Source organism: Vitis vinifera, chromosome 9 (genome assembly GCF_030704535.1).
Source record: "Vitis vinifera cultivar Pinot Noir 40024 chromosome 9, ASM3070453v1".
NCBI classification, from domain to species: domain Eukaryota; kingdom Viridiplantae; phylum Streptophyta; class Magnoliopsida; order Vitales; family Vitaceae; genus Vitis; species Vitis vinifera.
In genome coordinates, this window is record NC_081813.1 from 2,975,252 (window position 1) to 2,998,913 (window position 23,662).

Sequence of the window (23,662 nt, forward strand, 5' to 3'; positions counted from 1 at the left end):
GGCGGGGGGGGGGGGGGGGGGGGGGGGGCGGGGGGGCGGGGGGCGCCGCTTCTCAGCTTGTCTAAATTTTTGTATACACTTTCAAAGGTCAAAATTTGGTAGGTATTTGATTTGGCAGCCTTAGAATTTTCCTAAATTTATTACAAATATAATAATAAACAAACCATTTTCAAATTCGTCTTAGTTTGCATACTATTCAAAGCATTGAAATGAGACCCAGCCATATTTTAATTTTTAATTAATAAATAATATGAGTCATTCAATCGGATGGCTCAGCATCGCCAATCTCATTTCTGGAAGCAAAGAGTGTACTATGATACCCATGCAGATCGCACCACGTGGCATGGACCCTGTTGGAGCACCACACGCAAGTTCCTCCCTCTCCTTACGTGAGCGGCACTCATTCAATCAATTAAAATGGACAGCTGAGAGAAGATCAAGAAACGGAGAATCCCACACCAGCTCCTCTTGTGCCCCACAGCCTCTGCACACGATTTATATCCGCTTTCAAGACACGAAAAACAGAAAAAACCAGAAGAAGAATTAACACCGGCAGACCAAAATGTCGTGGCAAACCTACGTTGATGATCACCTGATGTGCGACATCGACGGCAACCACCTTACATCCGCGGCCATCATCGGTCACGATGGCAGCGTCTGGGCTCAGAGCGAAACTTTCCCTCAGGTTTGATTTAATATTGATCAGATCTGATTTCATTGTGATGCGATTTGTCGCAGCGTGTGAGATTGATTTGATATCGTGGATTTTCAATGATAAGGAAAAAGAAAATCTAACGACTTATAAGATTGGATTAAGAGCGGGATGGTGCTCGATCCATTGTCTTGGAATTTTTTGGATTCGGATTTGGACGGTGTTGAAATTTTTTTTCTTGTTTTGATTGAATTGACATGTTTTGTTTGGTTGCACGGAAAATTTTGTGCAAATGTGGAAAATGTGGTGGAAATGTATCATAACATAACAGACATAAAAATGACTTTTTATTTTTTTCAACTTCAAGATGAAAAACACAAGAATGGAGCCGACGCGGTAAGAGAGCTTTGGATTTATGGGATGAAGATCGTAGCCAATTTGGTTTGAAATGGAAAGGATGAATGATGATAAAAGTGTTTTCTATGGATATTATCTTCCAAGGCTTTTTTTCGTTGAGTGAATATTATATATTCTTGATTTATGTATTCTGTAAAATTGAAGCTAGAAGTGATGATCCATCTCACTGGATAAAAATTCTAGTATGAAGCTTTATAAGTGTGGGATGTTGATATGACCATAGACTATAGTTGAGCTGAATGGTACGTGCCATATAATTTTGATACAAAGCTTTATTGCTGCTCTTTCCAGTTGTTTGTGGCAATGAGTTTTGAGATTTTGTCTGCTCTTTGAAAATTTTATATGTTAACCATGAAATGGCTTTGTCTGTTTGTTTTCAGTTTAAGCCTGAGGAGATTACTGGTATTATGAATGATTTCAATGAGCCTGGATTTCTTGCTCCTACTGGGTTATACCTTGGTGGCACAAAGTACATGGTTATCCAAGGAGAGCCTGGAGCAGTGATCCGTGGAAAGAAGGTATTTCATCTATTTCCCTTCCTTGATGATTGACAAATTCGTTTTTGTTCTTGTCTAATTTTTGGACAAATCTTTTTTTTTTTTTTTCTTTTTTTGATGGGGGTGAGATTATTCTTTTGACTAATCCAGATTTAGCACTTGTTACTATGCTCTTATCCCTGTAAGATTCTATAACCTTGCAATTAACTTACTGTTTTTTCCATGTAACTATCTCTGATTCTCCAGCACAGGCCCACGTTCATTCTTAAATTTTTATGAACAATATAGGTGTCAAATACTTGTTCAGTGCATATTTGACTGCCTGTAATAAGTCGTAGAGCACCCTTCTGAGATGTTGTAATGCCTAGGTGATTCACACGAGGCATTTCATTCTCCTTTGGTAGTATGCTTGGTAGCCTCTGCTGTACAAATGGTTTTCTCTATTTTTGTTTTCTATTTATCAATTGAAATTTGTGCAGCTTCTTTTGCATTTTACATTGATTCCAACAATGTTGGGCATTATCCATTCTGTTTCAAGCCCTGATGGTGTTCCCTCACGTCTATTTTCATGCATCAATTGTTACTCTGATTCATTTCCATGTACATATGAAACTATGCAAATGAATTATGAAATTTGCTTTTGAACCTTCTTTTCCTTCAGTGGTCAATGACTTTTTATGACATATACAGGTCTCCATTGTGGACCCTCATCATAATTATTGAGTTTCTGAGTTTCTTTAATTCTTTTGACTCTTAGAACTATTATTCAAGGTGTCCATCCCTTGGACACTCTTGTTGGTACTGTTGGAATCGGTTTTCTTCTCAATTAGCGCATATCATGGACCATAATATCCGGCACTCTCACAAGGGAATAATAATACATTTTGTATATCTCACATCCGGCCCACATTTAACAGTTCTGGGTCACTTTGCCCTGCCATTTCATCTTGACACATGAAATCTGATCACTTTTTCTTTTGCTTTTGCTTTTCCTAAATCTTATCAGCAGTGTCCCACCCTTTAGGTGGTCCTTCATGTATTATGAGATCCATCATAACATTCTATGAACACAAGCAAACATTTAAACAAGCATGATCGTTTTTCATTTATATTGATGATGAAATTAGAGGAATCCATCCAAAGTGGCAGGGCGCCCCCTACATAAGTTAGTCAGAATCAAATCTTAAGCTACATCTGGACTATATTGATCATCCAATTTGATGATGGTTGGACTGGACTTTGTGAAACCATCTTCCCAGGAATGGCAAGTGGAAAATTGACTATTGAAAATTTTTCAAAATGACTCTCTCTGTGTCTTGGCCATTTGGTGGAACTTTTCAATATTGTTTTTGCTTGAAAGTAGAATTAAATGGTGGATGCAATCTAAAATTGATGAGCATCTCCCAGCTTCCCACTTGTTTATTATTGTTTTGTTATTCACTTTTGCAGGGCTCTGGAGGTGTCACTATAAAGAAAACTGGCCAAGCTCTGATTTTTGGCATCTATGAAGAACCCTTGACTCCAGGACAGTGTAACATGATTGTCGAGAGGATGGGAGATTACCTTGTTGATCAGGGCCTCTAGATCTCTTCTTGAATGCATGATTTCCTTGTTTTTATTTTTGGTTTTGGGTTTGCATCTTCTTCTTTCTATGGCCATGCACTGGTGCTGGAGTTGTTGCAGGAAAAATAACCGAGTGAGACAGAGAGTTGTTTTTTGGTGTCCTAGAGTCAGTTTCTTATCATCTATCCCGCCCATGTTGTCATAAATTGTGTATTCATCCTCCCACTGCTTTGCTCCAACTGAGTTTGCAGTTTGAAGTTTTGAATGGTTTGGGATTTCCTCCTCTTTATGATAAATTATATTGTTGATTTCTTTAATCAATAATATTCCCTGTTTATGTGAATAGCATCTTAGTGTTCTATCACTGAGGTGGAGGATATTCTTCCTCAGGAAAAAGCCTCATAACTGAAGAAGCTCGAATGTTTGGGGTGCCTACAAATTCCTCTAAGATTCACAGCAGATTTTGGTGATCTCCATTGTCTATTGGATTGTATTGGTGAACTGTTTCTGTTTTGTAATTAAAATGCGAGAAAACTACAGGGTTTGATGCATATGCCTCGGTCTCAACCAAAAGAGCTGCAGGAAAAATATCCCCAGTAGTTCCATTTTGAGAGATCACCTCTCTAAAGTTTACCCTTCGCTTTGTGTATTGCCTTTCAAAGATGGTCCAAAATCTCCTTTAGTTAAACTCCATGATCCTAAATTGACATTTAAGTTTGAAAATTTGCCAATCGTATCTTTTCTTTTACAATCTTTTTTGGCGATGGGAAGCGAAATTTATATATATATATATATTTCCTGTTTTTTGGCTTTTAATTGGATTGAAAATGTTGGGATTTTAAAAAAATTTCACTATTTTAAATTTTAGAATTTTTAAGGGTGCAAAATAAGATTATATTTTTCATATAAAAGTTTCTATATTAAGTTTTATTTAAAAAAAAAATTGTATCCAAGCAAGTCTTAATAATAATTTATTTAGGTTTATGAATTTGATATTGCAAAAAAAATTAAATGAAATAAATAAAAATTTATTTTCGACCTTCCTTTGGGAAAAGGAGTGGTTCATCTTTAAAGTTTTCCTTTTTGGTTTTTTTAATTACATATAAAGGTAGAGGGATTATAAATAGAAATAATTAGGGGTGTAACACATTGGTCTAACCCAACCTTAACGCCCAACCCATCCTGAACCCAATCCCGGGTTTAGGTAAATATTCTCATTATTCCGATTGAGTTTGTGCTAAATTTTTTTAATCCGAACTTGGGTTATGTTCAAACCAATCTTGGAATAGTTAATGTTTTATAATGTTTATAATATTTATTATTATGTATAATAATATTTAGTTTTTTTATATTTTTAAGAAAAATATCAAGTTATAATTATATTATATGTTTTTTCATTTTCTAAAGAAATATATATATGAGTTTATTTTTATTTTTATTTTTGTTATTTTAAAATTTTATCCTATATATTATTTAAATTTTGGAATAAACATATATAAAAAAGTTTTTTAAAAGACATTATAAATAGATTTTTGAATAATGCAATGTAATCAATCCGACCATTATTAGAATATAGTATAATCAATCCAAATTTAACTTAATCAATTCAAACTTAGAAAAATGGGATTGAATTGGGTTTGGATTCGGTACATTTTGAGATTAATTTGAATTAAATTTAGGTTGATTGTTTGTTAATTCCTAATAAATAAATGATGTAAAAAGACCAGAGAAATAATAAATAAATAATGTAAAAGAGTATAAAAGGAAGGGTAGTGAAGAAAAAAAATGGAAAAAAATTGCTAGTTGAGCCAGGTCATTGCGCTAACGACGCAAATAAGGGGTTGTGTGAAGGGCATTTTGGTCAATTTCATTTGATGTTTGGAACTTGAAACCCTAGCAAAACCCTAATCCCGTGTCCAGCGGTCTCATATGTGTGTATATAAACACATACGCACAGAGAGTGCCACAACAAACCTACTACTCTCCTAAAGTGTTTTGGTTTCTCTCTCGCTCATCTGGTATTGCAATTCTTCTGCCAGTGAGGGTTTTTGTAGAAAGTTAGGAAATGTTAGAAGCAGGGATTGTGTGTATCGGCGTTGTGCTACAATTGATGCGCGATGTTGCCGAAAGAGTTCCCTGCAATAATGATGGAGGGGAAGGTGGGCAGTTGGGTTTCATCTCTACCATTGAAATTCTCAACAATCATCTTCCCCACATCTCTTCCATTTCCCCCTTTATTTATTTCATTTTCTATTGTCATTGCTCGATTTTCTTTACTCCATTCCCAAACCTACCTTCAGAGAACGACTTCGATTTGATCTATTAATCTCAAACAACAATCATTACAAATTTTTTTTAAATAATTAAATATAAAAATATGAATATTAAAAAAAAATTATATATATATCATTATTTATTTTATATTATTGAATCTTGAATTAAATAAATTATAATTTTAATATTAAATATATCATAATTTATCTCATTAATCTTATTTTAAAATATTTATTATCACTATATTTTTAATTTTTTTATATATTTATATTTCAATTTTATTTAATTTTAAATATTTTTATTTTAAAATATAAAAAATAATTAAATTTTAATATTTTATAAATTAAAATTAATTTAACAAGATAAATTATTAATATGATTTTTAATATTTTTAATTATTTAAATAAATTAATGTAAATAACAAAAAATTATCATCATAAATTTGTACTAAAATTTTAGATATTAAATCTTAAATAAAATATTTTATTTTATATAAATCATAAAAATGATTTAATTTTTATTTAAAATAAAATAAAACATGTTTTGAATTTTTAAAATAAATATATTCATTTGTATTCCTTTTGAATGAACAATGGATAGCAGAAGAACTGCTTTGAGAAAGTCACACAAGTTATGAAGAGTCAGCCGCAAAATCTTCAAGTATGGACTTCATATCATATGTTTGTTTCCCATTGTGAAATCTTGTTTTCAATATTGTTCCCAATTTCCAAATTATATCAATAGATTGAAAATGAAAATCTCTTGAAACATTAATTGGATTTGGGAGGGGTGTTTGGGTTATCACCAAGGACTTGAGATCATCATGAGCCTTAGCTTTAATGGTCTCTTGGATGATAATGTACCAAAAATGTATATTAGTAATTAACATATATATGAATTTTGATACATATCATTCAGACAAGTCACTGAGTTTGAAAGCAATATCGATCCCATTGCTACTCTGGAAACCCACCTACATAAGCTGAGCAGTAGCCATTAATATGGATCACAACGAGATTGCAACAGGCCATGCCGACACTTCTGAGGATAAGAATTGCAAGGAGGAGGCTTCAACAATGAAAGCAAACTGTAGGACCCCTGATATTACAGGCTCTTGGCTACAATTACCAATTCCAAATGTTACCAAAAAAGTCTTTCAAGTCGCCTCACCTTTTTGGTGTCCTGTTAAAACAACTGTTATTAGTCAGAGCCACTACGGCAACTCATCATCTCCACTTTTCAGTTCTTCACTTGTTTTTCAACTCATCTTTTTTCTGTCATCCCCTCAAGCAATGGATTGTGTGAGCCCAATCTTGGACGTAGCCACCCGCTTGTGGGATTGCACCGCCAAGCGTGTAGTTTATATTCCTGAGCTTGAAAAAAATCTCAACTCTCTGAAGAGCTTAACGGAGGAACTGAGCAACTTAAGTAAGGATGTGATGGTAAGTGTTGAGCGTGAGGAGGAACTACAACAGAGTAGGCGTACGCATGAAGTGGATGGTTGGCTCCTCGCTGTGCAGGTCATGGAAGCTGAAGTGGAAGAAATATTGCAAAATGGGCATCAAGAAATCCAACAGAAATGTCTCGGAACCTGTCCTAAGAATTGCAGGTCAAGCTACAGGCTGGGGAAGATTGTGAGTAGAAAGATCGATGCTGTGACTGAATTAAAGGGCAAAGGGCATTTTGATTTTGTGGCTCATACATTGCCTTGTGCTCCTGTGGATGAGAGACCGATGGGGAAGACTGTGGGCTTAGACTTGATGTTCGAGAAGGTTCGAAGATGCCTGGAAGATGAGCAAGTAAGAAGTATTGGGTTGTATGGAATTGGGGGTGCTGGAAAAACGACCCTCTTGCGGAAAATCAATAATGAGTATTTTGGTAAAAGAAACGATTTTGATGTGGTGATATGGATAGTGGTGTCAAAACCAATCAACATAGGAAATATTCAAGACGTGATCCTGAATAAATTACCGACCCCAGAGCACAAATGGAAGAATCGTAGCAAGGAAGAGAAGGCTGCAGAAATATGCAAGTTGTTGAAAGCCAAAAACTTTGTGATATTGCTTGATGATATGTGGGAGCGACTCGATCTCTTCGAGGTGGGGATCCCTCATTTGGGTGACCAAACTAAGTCCAAAGTAGTACTCACTACGCGATCTGAACGAGTATGCGATGAAATGGAAGTTCATAAGAGGATGAGGGTAAAGTGTTTGACACCGGATGAAGCATTTTCTCTGTTCCGTGACAAGGTTGGTGAGAATATCTTGAATTCACATCCGGAAATAAAAAGGCTTGCAAAGATTGTCATTGAAGAATGTAAAGGACTGCCACTTGCCCTCATCGTCATTGGGCGATCAATGGCTAGCAGAAAAACTCCTCGAGAATGGGAGCAAGCAATTCAAGTGCTGAAGAGTTACCCAGCAGAGTTTTCAGGTATGGGAGATCAAGTATTTCCAATTTTGAAATTCAGTTATGATCACTTGGACAATGATACCATCAAATCATGTTTCCTATATTGTTCTACATTCCCTGAAGACCATGAAATTCTGAATGAAGGCCTCATAGATCTTTGGATTGGGGAGGGGTTTCTGAACAAATTTGATGATATACACAAAGCACATAATCAAGGAGATGAGATTATTAGAAGCTTAAAACTTGCGTGTCTCTTGGAAGGCGATGTATCTGAAGACACTTGTAAGATGCATGATGTGATCCGTGACATGGCTCTATGGTTATCATGTGATTATGGGAAAAAAAGACACAAAATTTTTGTACTAGATCATGTTCAGTTGATTGAAGCATATGAAATTGTGAAATGGAAAGAAGCTCAACGGATTTCACTATGGGATTCTAATATCAATAAAGGATTCTCTCTATCACCTTGTTTCCCCAATCTCCAAACTTTGATTTTGATAAATAGTAACATGAAGTCACTTCCAATTGGATTCTTCCAATCCATGCCTGCCATAAGAGTTTTGGATTTGTCACGTAATGAAGAATTAGTGGAGTTACCTTTGGAGATTTGCAGATTAGAGAGTTTGGAATATCTGAATCTAACATGGACCAGTATAAAAAGGATGCCTATAGAACTAAAGAATTTGACAAAACTGAGGTGTTTGATATTGGACCGTGTAAAGTGGCTTGAAGTAATTCCATCAAATGTGATATCTTGCCTTCCAAATTTGCAGATGTTTAAAATGGTGCACCGCATTTCCCTAGATATTGTGGAATATGATGAAGTTGGAGTGTTGCAGGAGTTGGAATGCTTGCAATACCTGAGTTGGATAAGTATTAGCTTACTTACAGCCCCAGTTGTTAAAAAATATCTCACCTCCTTGATACTGCAGAAGCGCATACGAGAACTAAACATGAGGACGTGCCCAGGTTTGAAGGTGGTGGAGCTGCCACTTTCGACTTTGCAAACACTCACTATGCTTGGATTTGATCATTGTAATGATTTGGAACGTGTTAAAATAAATATGGGACTGTCTCGAGGTCATATCTCAAACTCAAACTTCCACAACCTTGTTCGTGTGAATATTTCTGGGTGTCGATTCTTGGACCTGACCTGGCTTATTTATGCTTCAAGCCTTGAGTTCCTGTTGGTTCGCACTAGTCGTGACATGGAAGAAATTATAGGGAGTGATGAGTGTGGAGACTCAGAAATTGACCAACAAAATCTCAGCATATTCTCAAGACTTGTGGTGTTATGGTTGCATGATCTCCCAAATCTAAAGAGTATCTACAGGCGGGCCTTGCCATTTCATTCCCTAAAAAAGATCCATGTGTATCATTGTCCAAATCTAAGGAAATTGCCATTGAATTCCAATAGTGCCAGCAACACTCTAAAAATAATTGAGGGGGAATCAAGCTGGTGGGAGAACTTGCAGTGGGAGGATGACAACCTCAAGCGCACTTTCACTCCGTATTTCAAAACATGGTGATTGAAAGGAGGAGATGGTTGTAGAGTTCTATGTCATGGAGGTTTGCAGGAATTGTTGGGTTTCCTTCATTTCATTTAATTTCCTCTCTATTTTCTGACAAACCCATTGGTCTTCCTCTCCTAGGTACATTTTTCGTTTTTGCTTCCATTTGTTTTATGTTATGAGAAATGTTTTAATGCAACAAAGAATTGTCAAAGAGGTGAGATTCTCATGATTGGCAAATGAATGATTGTTTTTGTAGGACAAGTTTTTGAAGAACGTTTGGTGGTGAGTGATTGGGTGCTTGGAATGCATAGCAAGAGTAGCATAAATAATTGTTGAAAAGAAAGAACCTTTTGTATGTATGTGTTATATCATTTCGTATGGTGATCAGTTTTATATATTTCTAATGCCTCAATGTGCTTTAGCTGTAAAATTTGACCATTCTTTGCTTGAGTTTCTGCATTGAAATATTTCAAATGTTGTCTTAGGAATCAAATGCACAATACCAAATATATACAATAACTTCTTCAAAAAATCAACTTTTTTTTCTTTTTTAATAGAACTACAAGTTTATTTGGGGTCATTAAATCTAAAGGTTGGATGGAGTTTGTTAAATTTGATATGTAAACTCTGCCTAAAAGATCACTTATTCTTAATTATATTTGCACTCTCTTTTGCATCCTCAACAAGGAGAACTCTTATCAATCCCTTTGTGATATTCAGACTCCTTTTCAATTCATGGAATTTGAATGACAACTTTATCTTTCTTTAAAAATACAAATAAAAAACGTGAACTCTATTTGAGAAATCTTTTTTAAAACGATTATAGGAAATAATTTTATGAAATTGTTATTTGGTCTTGCAAAACAAAAATCTATTAAAAAACTTGAAATATTCTTAACTTATTTGTTTTTTATAGTTTTAAATATTTTTTAAAAGTGTTTTTTTTTATACATAGTACTTTATGTTTAATCATTTTTCATTTATATAATTATTTTTTAAAACAACTCTAGAAAAATATAAATAAATAAATAAAAACTGAAAACAATTAAAAAATGTTATAAAAAATCTCCATAGTTTTTATTTATATATATAAAAAACTATGTTTTCTAACTATCAAACATATTTTCCTTTTTTTTTTGTTCTCAAAAATAAAACAAACTTTTAATCTTCAATGATTTGAATTTCAAGGTTCCAACGAGGGTTTGAAATTTCGAAAACTATCAACTAAATATTGTCAATATTTTGTTTATCAACCTAGGCCGATACGATATCACTATCAAAATTTCCTTGGTTTCCCGATATTTTCTGCCAATCCATGCGGTCAAAGCACTCCCACGCACTAGTCAACATGGTCAAAGCCAAAATTATTTTTAACTTTATCAAACCTGCGTTTAAAGGGTTAGTCTGAAGTAATAAAATGCATAGTTGGGCTCAAAAGATAGAGTTTTGGGTCAAAATGGCCCATTTATATATACATATATAAAATTAGTGTGGATCCCGCATTTTGGCTCATGCGTTTCCACTCAATGGCGAGCTCGATTTTTATTCAAAAAATGATTTTATTTATTAGAAAATGACTTGGAGTCGCCACTTATTTTTGTTTTATTTTTAAAAGGATAAACAAAATAAGAAATAAAACCCTAAGTGTGACTCCTTATTTTGGAAAAGGTGGTCTGTGCAAAATCGGATCGGGTTCGAGGGTTAGGTTACCTATCGGGAATGTACGAAAAAGACCGTAGCACCCCTCTAAGTCTCTAAAGTCGGGTCTCTACTAATAAAATGAAGTTAACGTGACAATTGATGAGGAAATCAATGAATACTCAGAGCGATCATGCAATTGTGAGAATCAAAACACTCAATAAAGAATGACCAAGGTGAGAGTGAGTGCGTACCTGGGTAACGAGCCACCATGCGCTATCAAAAGAGGAGGTTAGTGCACAATAATAGACATAAAACATAACTCACATGCCACTAAATCGAGTACAAAATCATCATATATCATGATTCAATCAAATTGACTTTAAGAGAAAACATCCAATAATGTTGGGCCCCCACCAAAGCCCATTTATTTTTGCACGAATTAATTCCATAAATTCCATCACTTGAAATTACAAAATTGAATTTATGCTTATTTTAAAATATTTAAAAAAATCATGAAAATTGGATGCGGAAGAAAATGACAGCTAATTTTATTGGAAAAATAGATTTTTGGAACCTAAAGAAAAAATGCTAAGGATGAAAAATGGAAGAGTTTGAAACCCATCTGTATTCTAGCCGACGGCTCGAATGGTCTGGGCTCGCCTTTGGGTCAACACCTTCTGGTCCTTGAGATCCTCGGTTAAAGCCCCAATGTCTGTCCATTTGAGATCGGTGATCTCTTTGGACTGAAAATCAAGGAGAGGGACATCGCCGTAGTTGGAAGCGAGGGGGTCGGGAGTGTCGTCTATAGAAATCCCGGCAACAGAAGCAGAGGCGGCGAAGGCTGCTTCTTGGCAGCGGCGCTGCTTTTCAAATGTGGCGGCCTCTTTCTTGGTGTCAACAGTGGCCAAGGCCACGGTCATGGCAGATTCGGTGATGGTGCCCATCGACGACGCCACGACAGAGCATTGAGAGATGGATGTTGTGACTGAGTTTAGTACCCAGCTGGATAGCGTTGGCAATGAAGTCAATATAACCTGGATGGAAGATGACGTCATTATAAGTATAGGAATAGCCTTGGTTAAAGAACTTCACCGCCGGAAAACCGTTTTCGATGGGAACTCCATCCATACCTCCGACAGTATCGGAAATTGCAGAATTTCTTCCCAGGCAATGGCTCTCTCAAGCTCACTTCCTCTCATGTACTCTCAAAGCTCCTCACTAATTTTCTTTCTCAAACTTTTATCCTCCTCTGTAACTTTCCCGTTTTCTGCTCTTTTGTTCTCTGCCAAGAGCCTTGTCATGTCTAAACTGATTTGGATAATCCTTAAGACACTTAGTGAACTCATCGTCATAGAGAAAACTGCATGTATCGGCCACCCCAAGGAACAGCCAAGCTAAACCACCAAGCTTGAATGAAGGGACACCCTCCATAAACATGTGACGGAGATAGCCCCAATATAGAGCCACTCCTATACAAGCTACCTCCATTCTTTCTCTCTAAGCACCCTTTATCTTTACTGTATTCTTTTCCAGTTTCAAATGAGCCAATGTTCTGTGAGGGGGATCTTGCATCATTATGGTTCCAAGGCTGTATCTCTGACAACTGTTTTTGGAAACTTAGCTGCTAATCAAATCCAATGAGTAATTTAGAGCTTCCCTCAACTTTGAGATGCTATCCTTGCCTGGAATTACCATTTCGAATACCTTCTGCAGTTTGAGAGTGATGAAGAGAGCCATTCCCATTCATATCTTGCAGACCGTTACAAAATGATTGATAACCTTTGAGATACAAAACGTTGATTTCAGATGCAATTTCCTCTAACTTCGAATAAAACCCCTTTCGTTTCTCTACACATTCAGTGCATCTAAATGTGGGGACTGTTCCAACTATTGTTAGAGATAAATTGTTCATACAGATGCTGCAGCGGAGGATGCAACAAACCAATCATCCTCTTCGTCCAGATGCTTTCTATTTTCATGTTGCAAAAGCTTCCTCACTGTAGATGGGATGGGCCCATGGTAAACAATCTTAGGATCTTTTTCATCTTCCTCCCTTTCTTCCTCTCTCCACGGTTCAATGTTAATTTGGCTATCATCTTCTGCGGTCCTGGCTTTAGAAACCCATCTCCTCTGAGAAGCAACAAGCTGGATGGTAGAAATAACATCCGGTTTGGCACTTGAGGTATGTGGCCTTGTTGATACATTTTCACCTGATATTGCCCTTGCAGACGACCCTTCTAACACACGCCATTTTTGCCAAGGCCAGCGTGGCAGATTCGTCAATTCTATATACACTGTGCCCAAAAATCGAGGTTGTCCCTGTGGCTGCCAGCATACACGTCTCATGCCATGTACAACTCTATACTTAAAGAATGAATAAAACCTCCTGATTTTAGCTAGTGGTCGTGAGCAGCAATGACACTTTCCGACATGCTCACTCATGACAGTATTGTTAGGACGTCATTGTCTCTGTGTCAGTCAGGGGCATCACAGAGTAGCCTGTTAGGAAGTGTCCCAAATTCCTAATTAGTATAGATTCTTTTTGTGTAAAGAATATTATATAGAATATTTATAGATTGATATATTATTGTAATATTAGACTTCCTTATAGAATAAGGAAGGTTGTTGGAAATATCTCTATAAATATTCTAGGTCATGAGGGGAAAAAGTTATGAGATGGAGATGGGCCTATAGAGACTATACGAGGTGGATAGAGATGTGAGGAAGAACGGGAGGTACCTGGTGGAGCGAGAGGACTCGTAGTAAGGTATGGATACAAGGAGTGGGGAAACATGGGATGTTTCGGGAACCCAATAGTTGTATATGGTTTTATCCTCTGTAATATTCTCTATTGTATAGTGTAATTATTCTCTCTCATCCGTGGACGTAGGCATGGTTAGCCGAACCACGTTAAAACCTCGTATGTGTGATTGTGTTTATCTTTGTGTTCTTGAACTAACATTGTTGGCATCAAAGCTTTCGCTGGCACTACATGGCCTCCCCAGGATTCGAACTCAAGACCTTAAGGTCTTTTTGGTTGTCCTCCTGGTACCATCTGGGCTACTAGCCCAGATGGTACCAAGAGGACAACGTCCTAAACCTTAAGGCCTGGACCCAAGTTCGAATCTTGGGGAGGCCACTCTGTGATGCCCATGACTGGCACAGAGCCAAATATACTCAAAACAAATGACATCCCAACAAGTATGTAACCCATTCACTCTAAATCACCATTTTAGTTGCATCCTCAACCTATGCTCCTTCTGCACCAATGTGAGCACGAGATGTGGAAAGAATGCCCGTGTGACAGCCAACATTCACTACAACTTAGCCAATAATTGAATTCTGGTGTGGAGTGATTACTGCCCTATGTGGTTCACTCCGCGCATGATACTTGATCAATCTATCTTTGACAATTGACTTGTATGCTAAACCCCTTTCCAGATAGCTTATCTCTCCCAGAGAACAGCCAACCGCTCAAGGTATTCCTCAATGCACTGTTTGAGGCAAGGACTTTGTAAACACAGTTTACACTCTGTAAATGAGAGCTCTCAGGTGGTGATATGTGAACCAAGACACTCCACAACTAGTTACATGGGAGCAGATAGGTGTGAAGGATGAACTTGCTTAAAAACAGAGCAAAAATGATAAGATCCAAGGAATATTCAAGCAAAGCCACGTTTCATGAATGATGAATGAGCTCAAAACTGGTGGGACAAACGGGAAGTCTTTAATACAATTTTTAAACATCAAACCCAAACCCAAAAGAAGAATCCCGCCATTACAGAGGAAAATATCAAGAGTATAAGGGAAAAACAGAATAGAGCAAGTATAGGCAGATAATCGTATTCAACCAAAACAACCCTGTGGCCCTTAATGTCCACAGCAAACCATAAAACGATATTGATAGATTAGCAAAGAATGAAGTTGGACATTAAGAAACAAAAACGTATCGAGCTCGAGGTGATCTTACCTGATGATCCACAACACGACCTTCATTTGCTTCTCCTTCTTCCTCCTTTGATCAACCCAGAAAAATATCCTCTCCTTTCCCTCGTTTCCCCTCCGAACTCAAACTTGTCCCTCAAGCTGAAGGACCCCTCAATCTCTCACCTCACTAAAAAATGGCTACCTTCTCCTTCCTCCCTCTCTGGCTTGCTCTCCAAGCTAAAGATCTCTCCTTTCTTTGTTTTTCTCTTTCAAAAAAATGTCTCTGTAGAGCCACCACCCAAACCCTCACTCTGGCAGCTTGCTCCTCAAGCCAAAACAGCCTCCAAAAATATCTCTCTCTCAGTACCAAACCCTATACACTCCTTTTCTGAAAAAAAATCAGCAACAAAATCACCACCCTCCTCTCACAGCTTGCTCTCCAAGTTAAAAACCTCCTCTCACAACTTGCTCTTCCTCCCAACGGCAGCAAAAGCACCACCTTCCTCTTAACAGCCTGCAGCTTTTCATAACCAACACGCTCTTCCTGGAATCTTCTTTTACAAGTGTCACTTTTTTATTGCCTCTCCTAAGCACTAATGTGATTCCATAAGGATAAATTGGGAATTGACACGTGGCCCTCCAGGATTGTGACATCTGGTAAAATAACCTGCAAAAAGGATGAGCCCCAAATGGGGGTCTACAATTAGATATATGAAACTTATATTCAAATTAACCTTTTTTTTGTGTCACGTACGAGCAAATTTTAGTTAAAGCCTCGACTAAAGTCGTAGAGGCTTTAGTTTTTGAACTAAAGTCATAGAGGATTTAGTTTTTGAACTAAAGTCGTGGTTGCCTCAATCAGTTTTTGAACTAGAACTGTAATTGTCAATCAAGACTTCATTTTTTAACTAAAGCTTCAATTGTCAATTGAGGCTTCAATTAATTTTTTTCTTTTACTTTAAAATTTAATTAAAAACTATAAAATTATAATTTATTATTGAAATTAAAAATATATATTTTAATAATAAATTATTTATAATTAAGGTTAACAATTTAGTATTACTTCAACAAATTGATGAATAAAAGATATAAAATTATATAATTTATATAACATTTATATAACATATAAATAAGATATAAAATTATATAATTTATTAATTTAAGATATTTAATTTGTTGTTTTTTAAGATATTAATTTATTTGTATTATGACAAATTTATCTTTATCAAAATAATAGTATAGTCCTAACCTGCAGTTGTCAACTAATATGTACTTTGTTTTACTTTTAAATTTAATTAAAAACTATTAAATTACAACTTATTATTATTGAAATTAAAAATATATACTAGTATTACTTCAATAAACATAAATTGATAAATATAATACAATAAATGAATATTTTATTTATCAATAAATTAATAATCTTAAAATAATAAAATTATATAACATACAAATAAGATATAAAATTTTATAATTTATTAATTTAAGATATTTAATTTTTTATTTTTTAAAATATTAATTTATTTGTATTATGACATATTTATCTTTATCGAAATAATAGTATACTATTAAGTAATTAATTAGAAAAAGTCTACAACCAAAATATAATTTTTAGTTTTTTCATCAAAGTCACAAAAAAATACTCACTAAACATTTATATATTGGGGGAAAAAATGTATATAATCTCATATACCTCCACAAGGAGAGAATCTATGGATAAATTTCACATAATACAAATAAATTAATATATTAAAAAACAACAAATTAAATATCTTAAATTAATAAATTATACAATGTTATATTTTATTTATATGTTATATAAATTTATTATTTTAAAATTATTAATTTATTAATAAATAAAATATTCATTTATAATATCTTCTATTTATCAATGTAATACTAGATTCTAAAGCTTGAATATAAATAATTTATTATTAAAACATATATTTTTAATTTCAATAATAAATTATAATTTAATAGTCTTTAATTAAATTTTAAAGTAAAATAAATAAATAAATAATTGAAACCTCAATTAGCAATTAAAGCTTTACTTCAAAAATAAAGTCTCGGTTGTCAATTGAGGTTTCAGTTAAAAAATAAAGCATCAATTGATAACTGCGGCTTCGATTAAAAAACTAAAGCCTTAGTTGGCAATTGTAATTTCAATTAAAAAAAATGAAGCTCAAATTGCCAATTAAAAATTTAACTAAAATTTTGAAAAAAAAAATTATATTTCTATGACATAGCTCTTACATGGCACCAAAGAAGTCAATTTGAACATAAGTTTCATAAAATGATTAGACCTTTTTTTTTTTTTAATTTTATGTATGGGCCATTTTGACCCAAAACTCCAAAAGGTAGAAGTTTATTATGCAATTCGATGATGGATATGATAAGTCTAAAACTTGGTGATTAATATATTAAGATTTCAAGAAAATTTTAAAAAATAATAAATAAAATATTTCTCAAAGTCCATATGATATTCATATAATTTTTATTTTGTTTTTATTTTCTTTTTCAAGTTGTCACTATTATCTTAATTTATTTTTCATTAATTGTTCAATAATAATAATAATAATAATAATAATAATAATTATTATTATTATTATTATTATATTTATGTGGACCCCGCATTTCGATCGCTCGAATGCGTTTCCCACTCGATGGCGAAACTCGATTTTTATTTTGAAAAATTGATTTTTATTGATTATTTGAAAATGACTTGGAGTCGCCACTTATTTTTGTTTTATTTTTAAAAGGGTAAACAAAATAAGAAAGAAAAACCCTAAGTGTGACTCCTTATTTGGAAAAGGTGATCTACGAAAAACCGGATCGGGTTCGGGGGTCAGGTTACTTATCGGGAAGGTACGATAAAGACCGTAGCACCCCTCTAAGTCCCTAAAGTCGGGTCTCTACTAATAAAATGAAGCTGACATGGCAACCAATGAGAAAATCAATGAATACTCAAATCGATCATGCACGTATGAGAATTAAAATAAGCGTAGAGAGTGACCATGATGTGAGAAGCTACGTACCTGGGTGGCAAATCGATATGCGCTATCAAAAGGGGGTTAGTGAACCAATATAGTATGAATATACGCGCATCACAAAGCAGAACAAATCAATCTTGCATGACAATCAGATCAATCAATCAATCATGAATCACATATGTAGGGCCCCCACCAAAGCCCGTTTATTTTTGCATGAATTAATTCCATAAACTCCATTATTCGGAATTACGGAATTTAATTCTTGCCTATTTTTAAAATATTTTAAAAGATCATGAAGGATTTGAAAATTGCTTGCCGAATAGAAAGTGGAAGCAAATTTTATTAAAAAGAGATTTTGAGTGATCCTAAAAATTCTAAAGATGAAAAACTAAAGAGTAGAATTCTTTTGAAATAAAATAAAATAAATAAATAAATAAAAGTAAAGAAAAAGAAATGAGAATTAGAGAAGGATATTTACAAAAAGGGGATTTGAGAAATCATTTTCAAAATCAAAGGTGATGGAACAGTAGGTGGCATGTGGCCCAGAGGTGACCATGCATGCCATGCAAGAGTGGGTCCCACGGTCTTATTTTACCTTACTCACCTTTTGACGCATCCAGTCCACATCGGGGATGCCAAGACCACGAACAGCAACATCAATACATAACAAGATGCCTTTCTCGACTTTACAGAAATCAAAGAAAGTGGAGGTCCGCTTCTGCTGCTTTTGCTTCCCATGAATATCTTAAAGTGACATGGCCACCATGCAAGGCCTCCACCAATGAGGTTTGATTGGGTGTTCCCTCAAGACCTCCCATGCAGCCGACTGTGGAGATCACATCCATCTTTGGTTTAAATTCTCCCTCAACAAGGGGACAGAGAGTACCATCAGCATTGTGCCATTGTGCTAGAATCCCACGTTCATTCTTAGGCTTTACACGCCAACAACCATCAGGCTTCACTTGTATCTCAGTTACATCTTCCCCACAAGACTGCATCGAGGATGTCATGCGATTGAAAATACGGACCAATGATAACATTCTCTAGAGAATATTTCTCGATACAAATGGGATATTGCCACTTCCTAGAACATTGGTTCATTTCCACAAAAATTTCAAGATCAGAACGGCCCATGTGAGCACAAGGTTTGAATCTTCCAGCAACCTTCATTCTTGAACCACTCATAGGACATCGTAGATTGACAGTAAAGAAATCTGCAACTACTTCCAGGTCACTGTCACTATCAGCATTATCAATTACACCTGGCATTGTGACACGGCGGGTCCAAGTGCACCACATTCCGGGCGGTGTTTCTGGAAGCTTGTCGAAGCAGAGGGACGTTGTCGGCAAAGGAGATCTTGACCCGGCACAGCAGCGGAGCACTGGAAGTGGGATCCAGGAAAAAGATCGCGGCCATCAGACGGTGGAGAGGGAAAGTGGAAGAGCTTCAATGGTTGCTTGACGTTCTGGTGATGGCGGAGGCATTTCGCCGCCGGCGGCAAGCCGCCGGCGTCGTTCAAAGACGGCTTTGCTTGCTCTTTCTAGGAGACAAATTAAGTGTGTCTCTTAAACTGTTGGTGGCTGCACCGGCATCAAACTCTTATGAATGCATTGGCTTGCTAAATCTGATTGTTTGTAACCTTCACCTTAAGGTCATCCACCAAGAGGGCAAACCTCTTGGACTGAGTGCCAAGGCCTTTCTCTGAAAGATCAAGCTCCAGGCCAAGCGCATGCATGTATGTTGCTGAGCCATCAGCCCGGAACTTCACATCCTTGTCATCAGGGTAAGCTCTTTGCCCATGCCTTCATCACCAAGGGGTCATTAACGCTAACGAGCAGAATTTCATCAATGTCTTTTTATTTCATCTCTCCTTCCTTCTCAATGAAGCCTGGCACGTGCTTCAAGCTGCAAGTGGGAGTGAAAGCACCGGGAACACCGAAAATGATGACCTTCCTGTCGGTAGCCAGGGGGTACACTGAAGCCTACTGGAGCTGATCTTGCTCATCGAAATAAGTCAGAATCCCTTCCGGAATAACGTCGCCAACTGCAATCAGAGCCATGGTCACCACCGGAGATTTTGATATCACAAGCTCACTGATGAAGATTGTAGCGTGATCCAACGGTTTCTGTAAAGTCTTCACCAATTATGATTCCAATACCATTAACAACAACATGATCATTAGCCAAAGATTGAACCAAAGTTAATTCTCGGATATCTAAATGAACGAGGCGCCCAGTGAAAACTGCAATCTTAATTTAAACCCTTATGGCAGCAAGAGAAAATTTGTCTGCATCTCGTCCCATATCCGACTTTCTTCAATTCCTCCAGTCTCCTTGAATAGCCCACAGTTAACAAAATCTCTAATAGACCACATTAGAAGGGAGAAGACAACGACATGCCATGAACATGACATCTCTAACATCCCGATGCATTCTTAGGTAGAGGATTCCAAGGACGATTGGAGACATCTCTCCAGAATAATGAGAACCAAATCTGTGGCCAAGAAAAGTATCAACACCACCACTGCCTCAGGGTCCATAAAGAAGCCATGATTGGCATGCATGACCAAGAGTAACTAAAGAAGCCAGGGATAAAAGAAAGTGTAGCTGGAATCTGGGTGCCACCATTCCAACTGTCAAACAGACAAGTGTTTCGTAATGCTGCCATCTAGGAAGAAAACTCTTTGGACACCTCTTTTACAAACAAATGAGGCAGTAGCTAATCCTGAAAGCTGACCATTTAATCAACTGAGTCTTTGACCTCCCATAGCAAAACCCTACTCACCAAACCATAGTCCATTCTCACTATAATAACCACCTTCAAAACTAACACTGATAGGACTTGGAGTTGTTGAAACATAGAAATGCTCTTCTGGCCAACTTAACATAGCTTCACGAGAGACCTTCCCAGACCATTTCCCAAGGATTTCTCGCGGAGCTTATACAGAAGTCTGACCCGCCTGCTCTTTGATAACAGCTTCAGCCTGAGGACATGTATCCTTATTGGAGCTCATAACCAGATCCGAGTCTTTTCCTCACATCCCATGCATTTAGATAAGAGCCACAAGAAGGAAGAAACCATGGAAACAGAGCATAAAAGAAAACAAAATAAAGATGTCATCAAATGAGGCTCCACTTCATGAGTTATCAGTGAACCTTCTTCTTAGGTGAGAAAAATAGCACTAAATGCAAATATTGGAAGGATTCTTGGGTATTTCATAACAGAGACATGGCACACCAAGATTAACAAAAACAAGCATGAATTCAGGATGATATCTCAACAAGTAATAAGTGGCCTTCATTATCCACCCCAAGCAAACCAACAATCACTCAAACATCAATAAGAAACGTAGAGGAGTAATAAGAATCCAAATCAAACAATAAGTCAGTTGCATTCATACCTGAGAGAACCTTTTCCAGTAAGGCTCTGTTCAGCTGTAAACGCCTTAAGTCCTCCTCCAATGCCGACTAAACCGGCAAGCTTGCCACTCTGCTCTCTCACCAGCAGCCTCCAAAAGGCGAAACACCTCTGCCCGAATCCCTCCAAAGTCCTCTTCTCCAGACTATGGCTCCTTGCCTCTGCCAGAGAACAGCAGCCAAAAACACCCCTCCTCTCTAGCTTGCTGCTCCTAGTTCTCCTTAAACCCTACTCTCTCTCTGAAGCTCTCCAAAAAATCTCCAAACAAAAGCTCCCCTTGGTTTTCTAGCTACCACCCACCTCGGCAGCCTCAAACCTCTCTGTTCCCTCTCTAAACAACCAAACAAAAGCTCCCCTCTCTCTGTGGTTCCTCTCAGCTCTGGTTATCCTCCTCTAACTCCCTCTCTCATGGAAAAACTCCCTGGAACCCCTTCAAAATATCTTCTCTCAAAAACCCGAAAGGAAGCTCCCCCCCCCCCCCCTTCTCATCAATGGAAAATCCCCTGAAGCTCTAACAATCCTCTCCCTCTCAAGCTAAACGAATACTCCTCAGCAAAACTATCCAAGTTTTTCTCCTCAAGAAAACATCCCTCTAAAAATGACCAGAAAAAATCACCTTCTCTCCAGTTCTCACCCTCACCCCGAAAGATGAATCCCCTCCTCTGTAACAGCTTTTTCTCTCCAGAAAATCTCTCTCCACTCCGCCCCAAAACGCTCCCCCCCCCCCCCCTTCTCATCAATGGAAAAGCACCCTCCGAAAAGCACTCCCCCTCCAGCACCCACCTGCAGCTGCCTTCTGCCCCTCAACAACCTGCAGCTTTTGCAGATTCCTCCTTGCCAGGTGTCAATCTCTGATTGGCTTTCAAAAACACTGTTCTGATTCCATGATAGCCAATCAGGGATTGACACGTGGCCTCTTAGAAATGCTCCATCTGGCCAAATAAGCTGCAACAAATTCAAAAAGAAAGTGCTCCCAAAATGGGGGTCTACAATATAAAATATAAAAAATAAAATAATAATAATAATTGGTATTCATGCATATGTAAACAATGTTTTTAATTATTTAATATCAAAAGTAAACTGAAAAAAAAAAAATTATCACATTCATATGCCTTTTAAATACAATTATCCTATTATTATTTATATTATGTTTCGATTAATTTATTTAGTAGAATTTGACCCACCAACACAAATTGTCATCCATGTACCTAAGATATCATATTTCACTAGGATATGTTAAGCGTATGGATATATTAAGATATTATTTTGATTGGGATATAATATCTTTAAATATTAATACCGATATGATTTACTAAGTTATTAATAAAATAAATAAATAATATTATTTTTTAATGTTTGATATTTGCTTAAAATAAAAATTATATTACTTTCTAATATTAATTATTAAAAAAATATGAAATCTTTTTCATGTCTAATATTATTTGAAAATTGTTTAAAATTTTAAAACTTCATCAATTAATTAATTAATTAATTAATTAATTATTATTAATATTCATTATTAAAATATTTAAACTCTATAAAAAAATTATATTATATTATTTAATATATAGAAATAACTTTTATATATTAAACAAAAGAATGACTATTAGTTCTAATAATAAATATATCGATAACCTGATTTTACGGATAAAATCTCAACATGATGTTACATGGCCTAAATGATTTTGTGATTTCAGGGATTTGTGAAACAATAAAACATGGGAATGGGTGGTGAGTTGGTGGGTCCTGTAAGTTAATTTAGGGTAGGGACCAAGAATGTGACGTTTATGGTGAGGGTAGTAGAATCTTATTTCTTCTGCCTTCGCAGAAACTTACAGGCAACAAACTCCAAAAGAAGGAGAAAGTAGATGTGACACAAGATTCAAAGTGCTGTTTGGGAAAAAGCGAGAAGTGAATTTTTGCTGAGTTCATACTCATATGGCCATGCACAAGTAGATTCTAGATTCCCAAGTATTTTTAGTGGGAATACTTTTTCAAAAACATTACAAGTAATTTTTTAACCCTATAAATAATTTTTCAAAATTTTATCAAAAGTATAAAATCTGTTTGATTAGATGATTTAAAAAATGTATCCAATCAAGTCTTAATAATAATTTATTAAGGTTTATGAATTTGATATTGCAAAAAAATTTAAATAAAATAAATAAAAATTTGTTTTGCACCTTCCTTTGGGAAAAGGAGTTGTTCATCTTTAAAGTTTTCCTTTTTGGTTTTTTTAATTGCATATAAGGGTAGAGGGATTATAAATAGAAATAATTAGGGGTGTAACACATTGGTCCGACCCAACCTTAAATCCCAATCCCATGTTTGAATGGGTTTGGGCAAATATTCT

At 35.9% G+C, this 23,662-nt stretch overlaps 3 protein-coding genes and 1 non-coding gene across 4 annotated transcripts; 3 read left to right on the plus strand and 1 right to left on the minus strand.

The window, feature by feature from the left end:
- Positions 1-45: 45 nt before the first annotated feature.
- LOC100254869 (profilin-1) lies at positions 46-3,472 on the plus strand. Its single transcript, XM_002283454.5, has 3 exons — positions 46-685; positions 1,450-1,587; positions 3,016-3,472. Exons 1-3 carry the CDS (start codon positions 563-565, stop codon positions 3,148-3,150), a joined length of 396 nt encoding a protein of 131 aa, XP_002283490.1. The 5' UTR covers positions 46-562; the 3' UTR covers positions 3,151-3,472.
- Positions 3,473-5,095: 1,623 nt separating this feature from the next.
- LOC100259933 (probable disease resistance protein At5g63020) lies at positions 5,096-9,727 on the plus strand. Its single transcript, XM_002277712.5, has 2 exons — positions 5,096-9,470; positions 9,589-9,727. Exon 1 carries the CDS (start codon positions 6,405-6,407, stop codon positions 9,345-9,347), a length of 2,943 nt encoding a protein of 980 aa, XP_002277748.3. The 5' UTR covers positions 5,096-6,404; the 3' UTR covers positions 9,348-9,470; positions 9,589-9,727.
- On the plus strand, positions 5,201-5,348 carry LOC132254391 (small nucleolar RNA snoR135). The gene has a single exon (XR_009466671.1). It is a non-coding gene; the product is annotated as a small nucleolar RNA snoR135 (small nucleolar RNA).
- Positions 9,728-11,313: 1,586 nt separating the features above from the next.
- On the minus strand, positions 11,314-15,900 carry LOC104880230 (uncharacterized). The gene is made up of 2 exons (XM_019222325.2): positions 14,944-15,900; positions 11,314-13,472 (listed from the first exon to the last, which is right to left on the minus strand). Exon 2 carries the CDS (start codon positions 12,026-12,028, stop codon positions 11,603-11,605), a length of 426 nt encoding a protein of 141 aa, XP_019077870.1. The 5' UTR covers positions 12,029-13,472; positions 14,944-15,900; the 3' UTR covers positions 11,314-11,602.
- Positions 15,901-23,662: the final 7,762 nt, after the last annotated feature.

Coding starts and splice junctions, on each gene's coding strand:
- LOC100254869 (XM_002283454.5), top strand. CDS start 563: ATGTCGTGGCAAACCTACGTTGATGATCACCTGATGTGCGACATCGAC. Junction 686..1,449: donor AGAGCGAAACTTTCCCTCAG/GTTTGATTTAAT, acceptor GTTTGTTTTCAG/TTTAAGCCTGAGGAGATTAC. Junction 1,588..3,015: donor CAGTGATCCGTGGAAAGAAG/GTATTTCATCTA, acceptor TCACTTTTGCAG/GGCTCTGGAGGTGTCACTAT.
- LOC100259933 (XM_002277712.5), top strand. CDS start 6,405: ATGGATCACAACGAGATTGCAACAGGCCATGCCGACACTTCTGAGGAT.
- LOC104880230 (XM_019222325.2), bottom strand. CDS start 12,028: ATGACGTCATCTTCCATCCAGGTTATATTGACTTCATTGCCAACGCTA.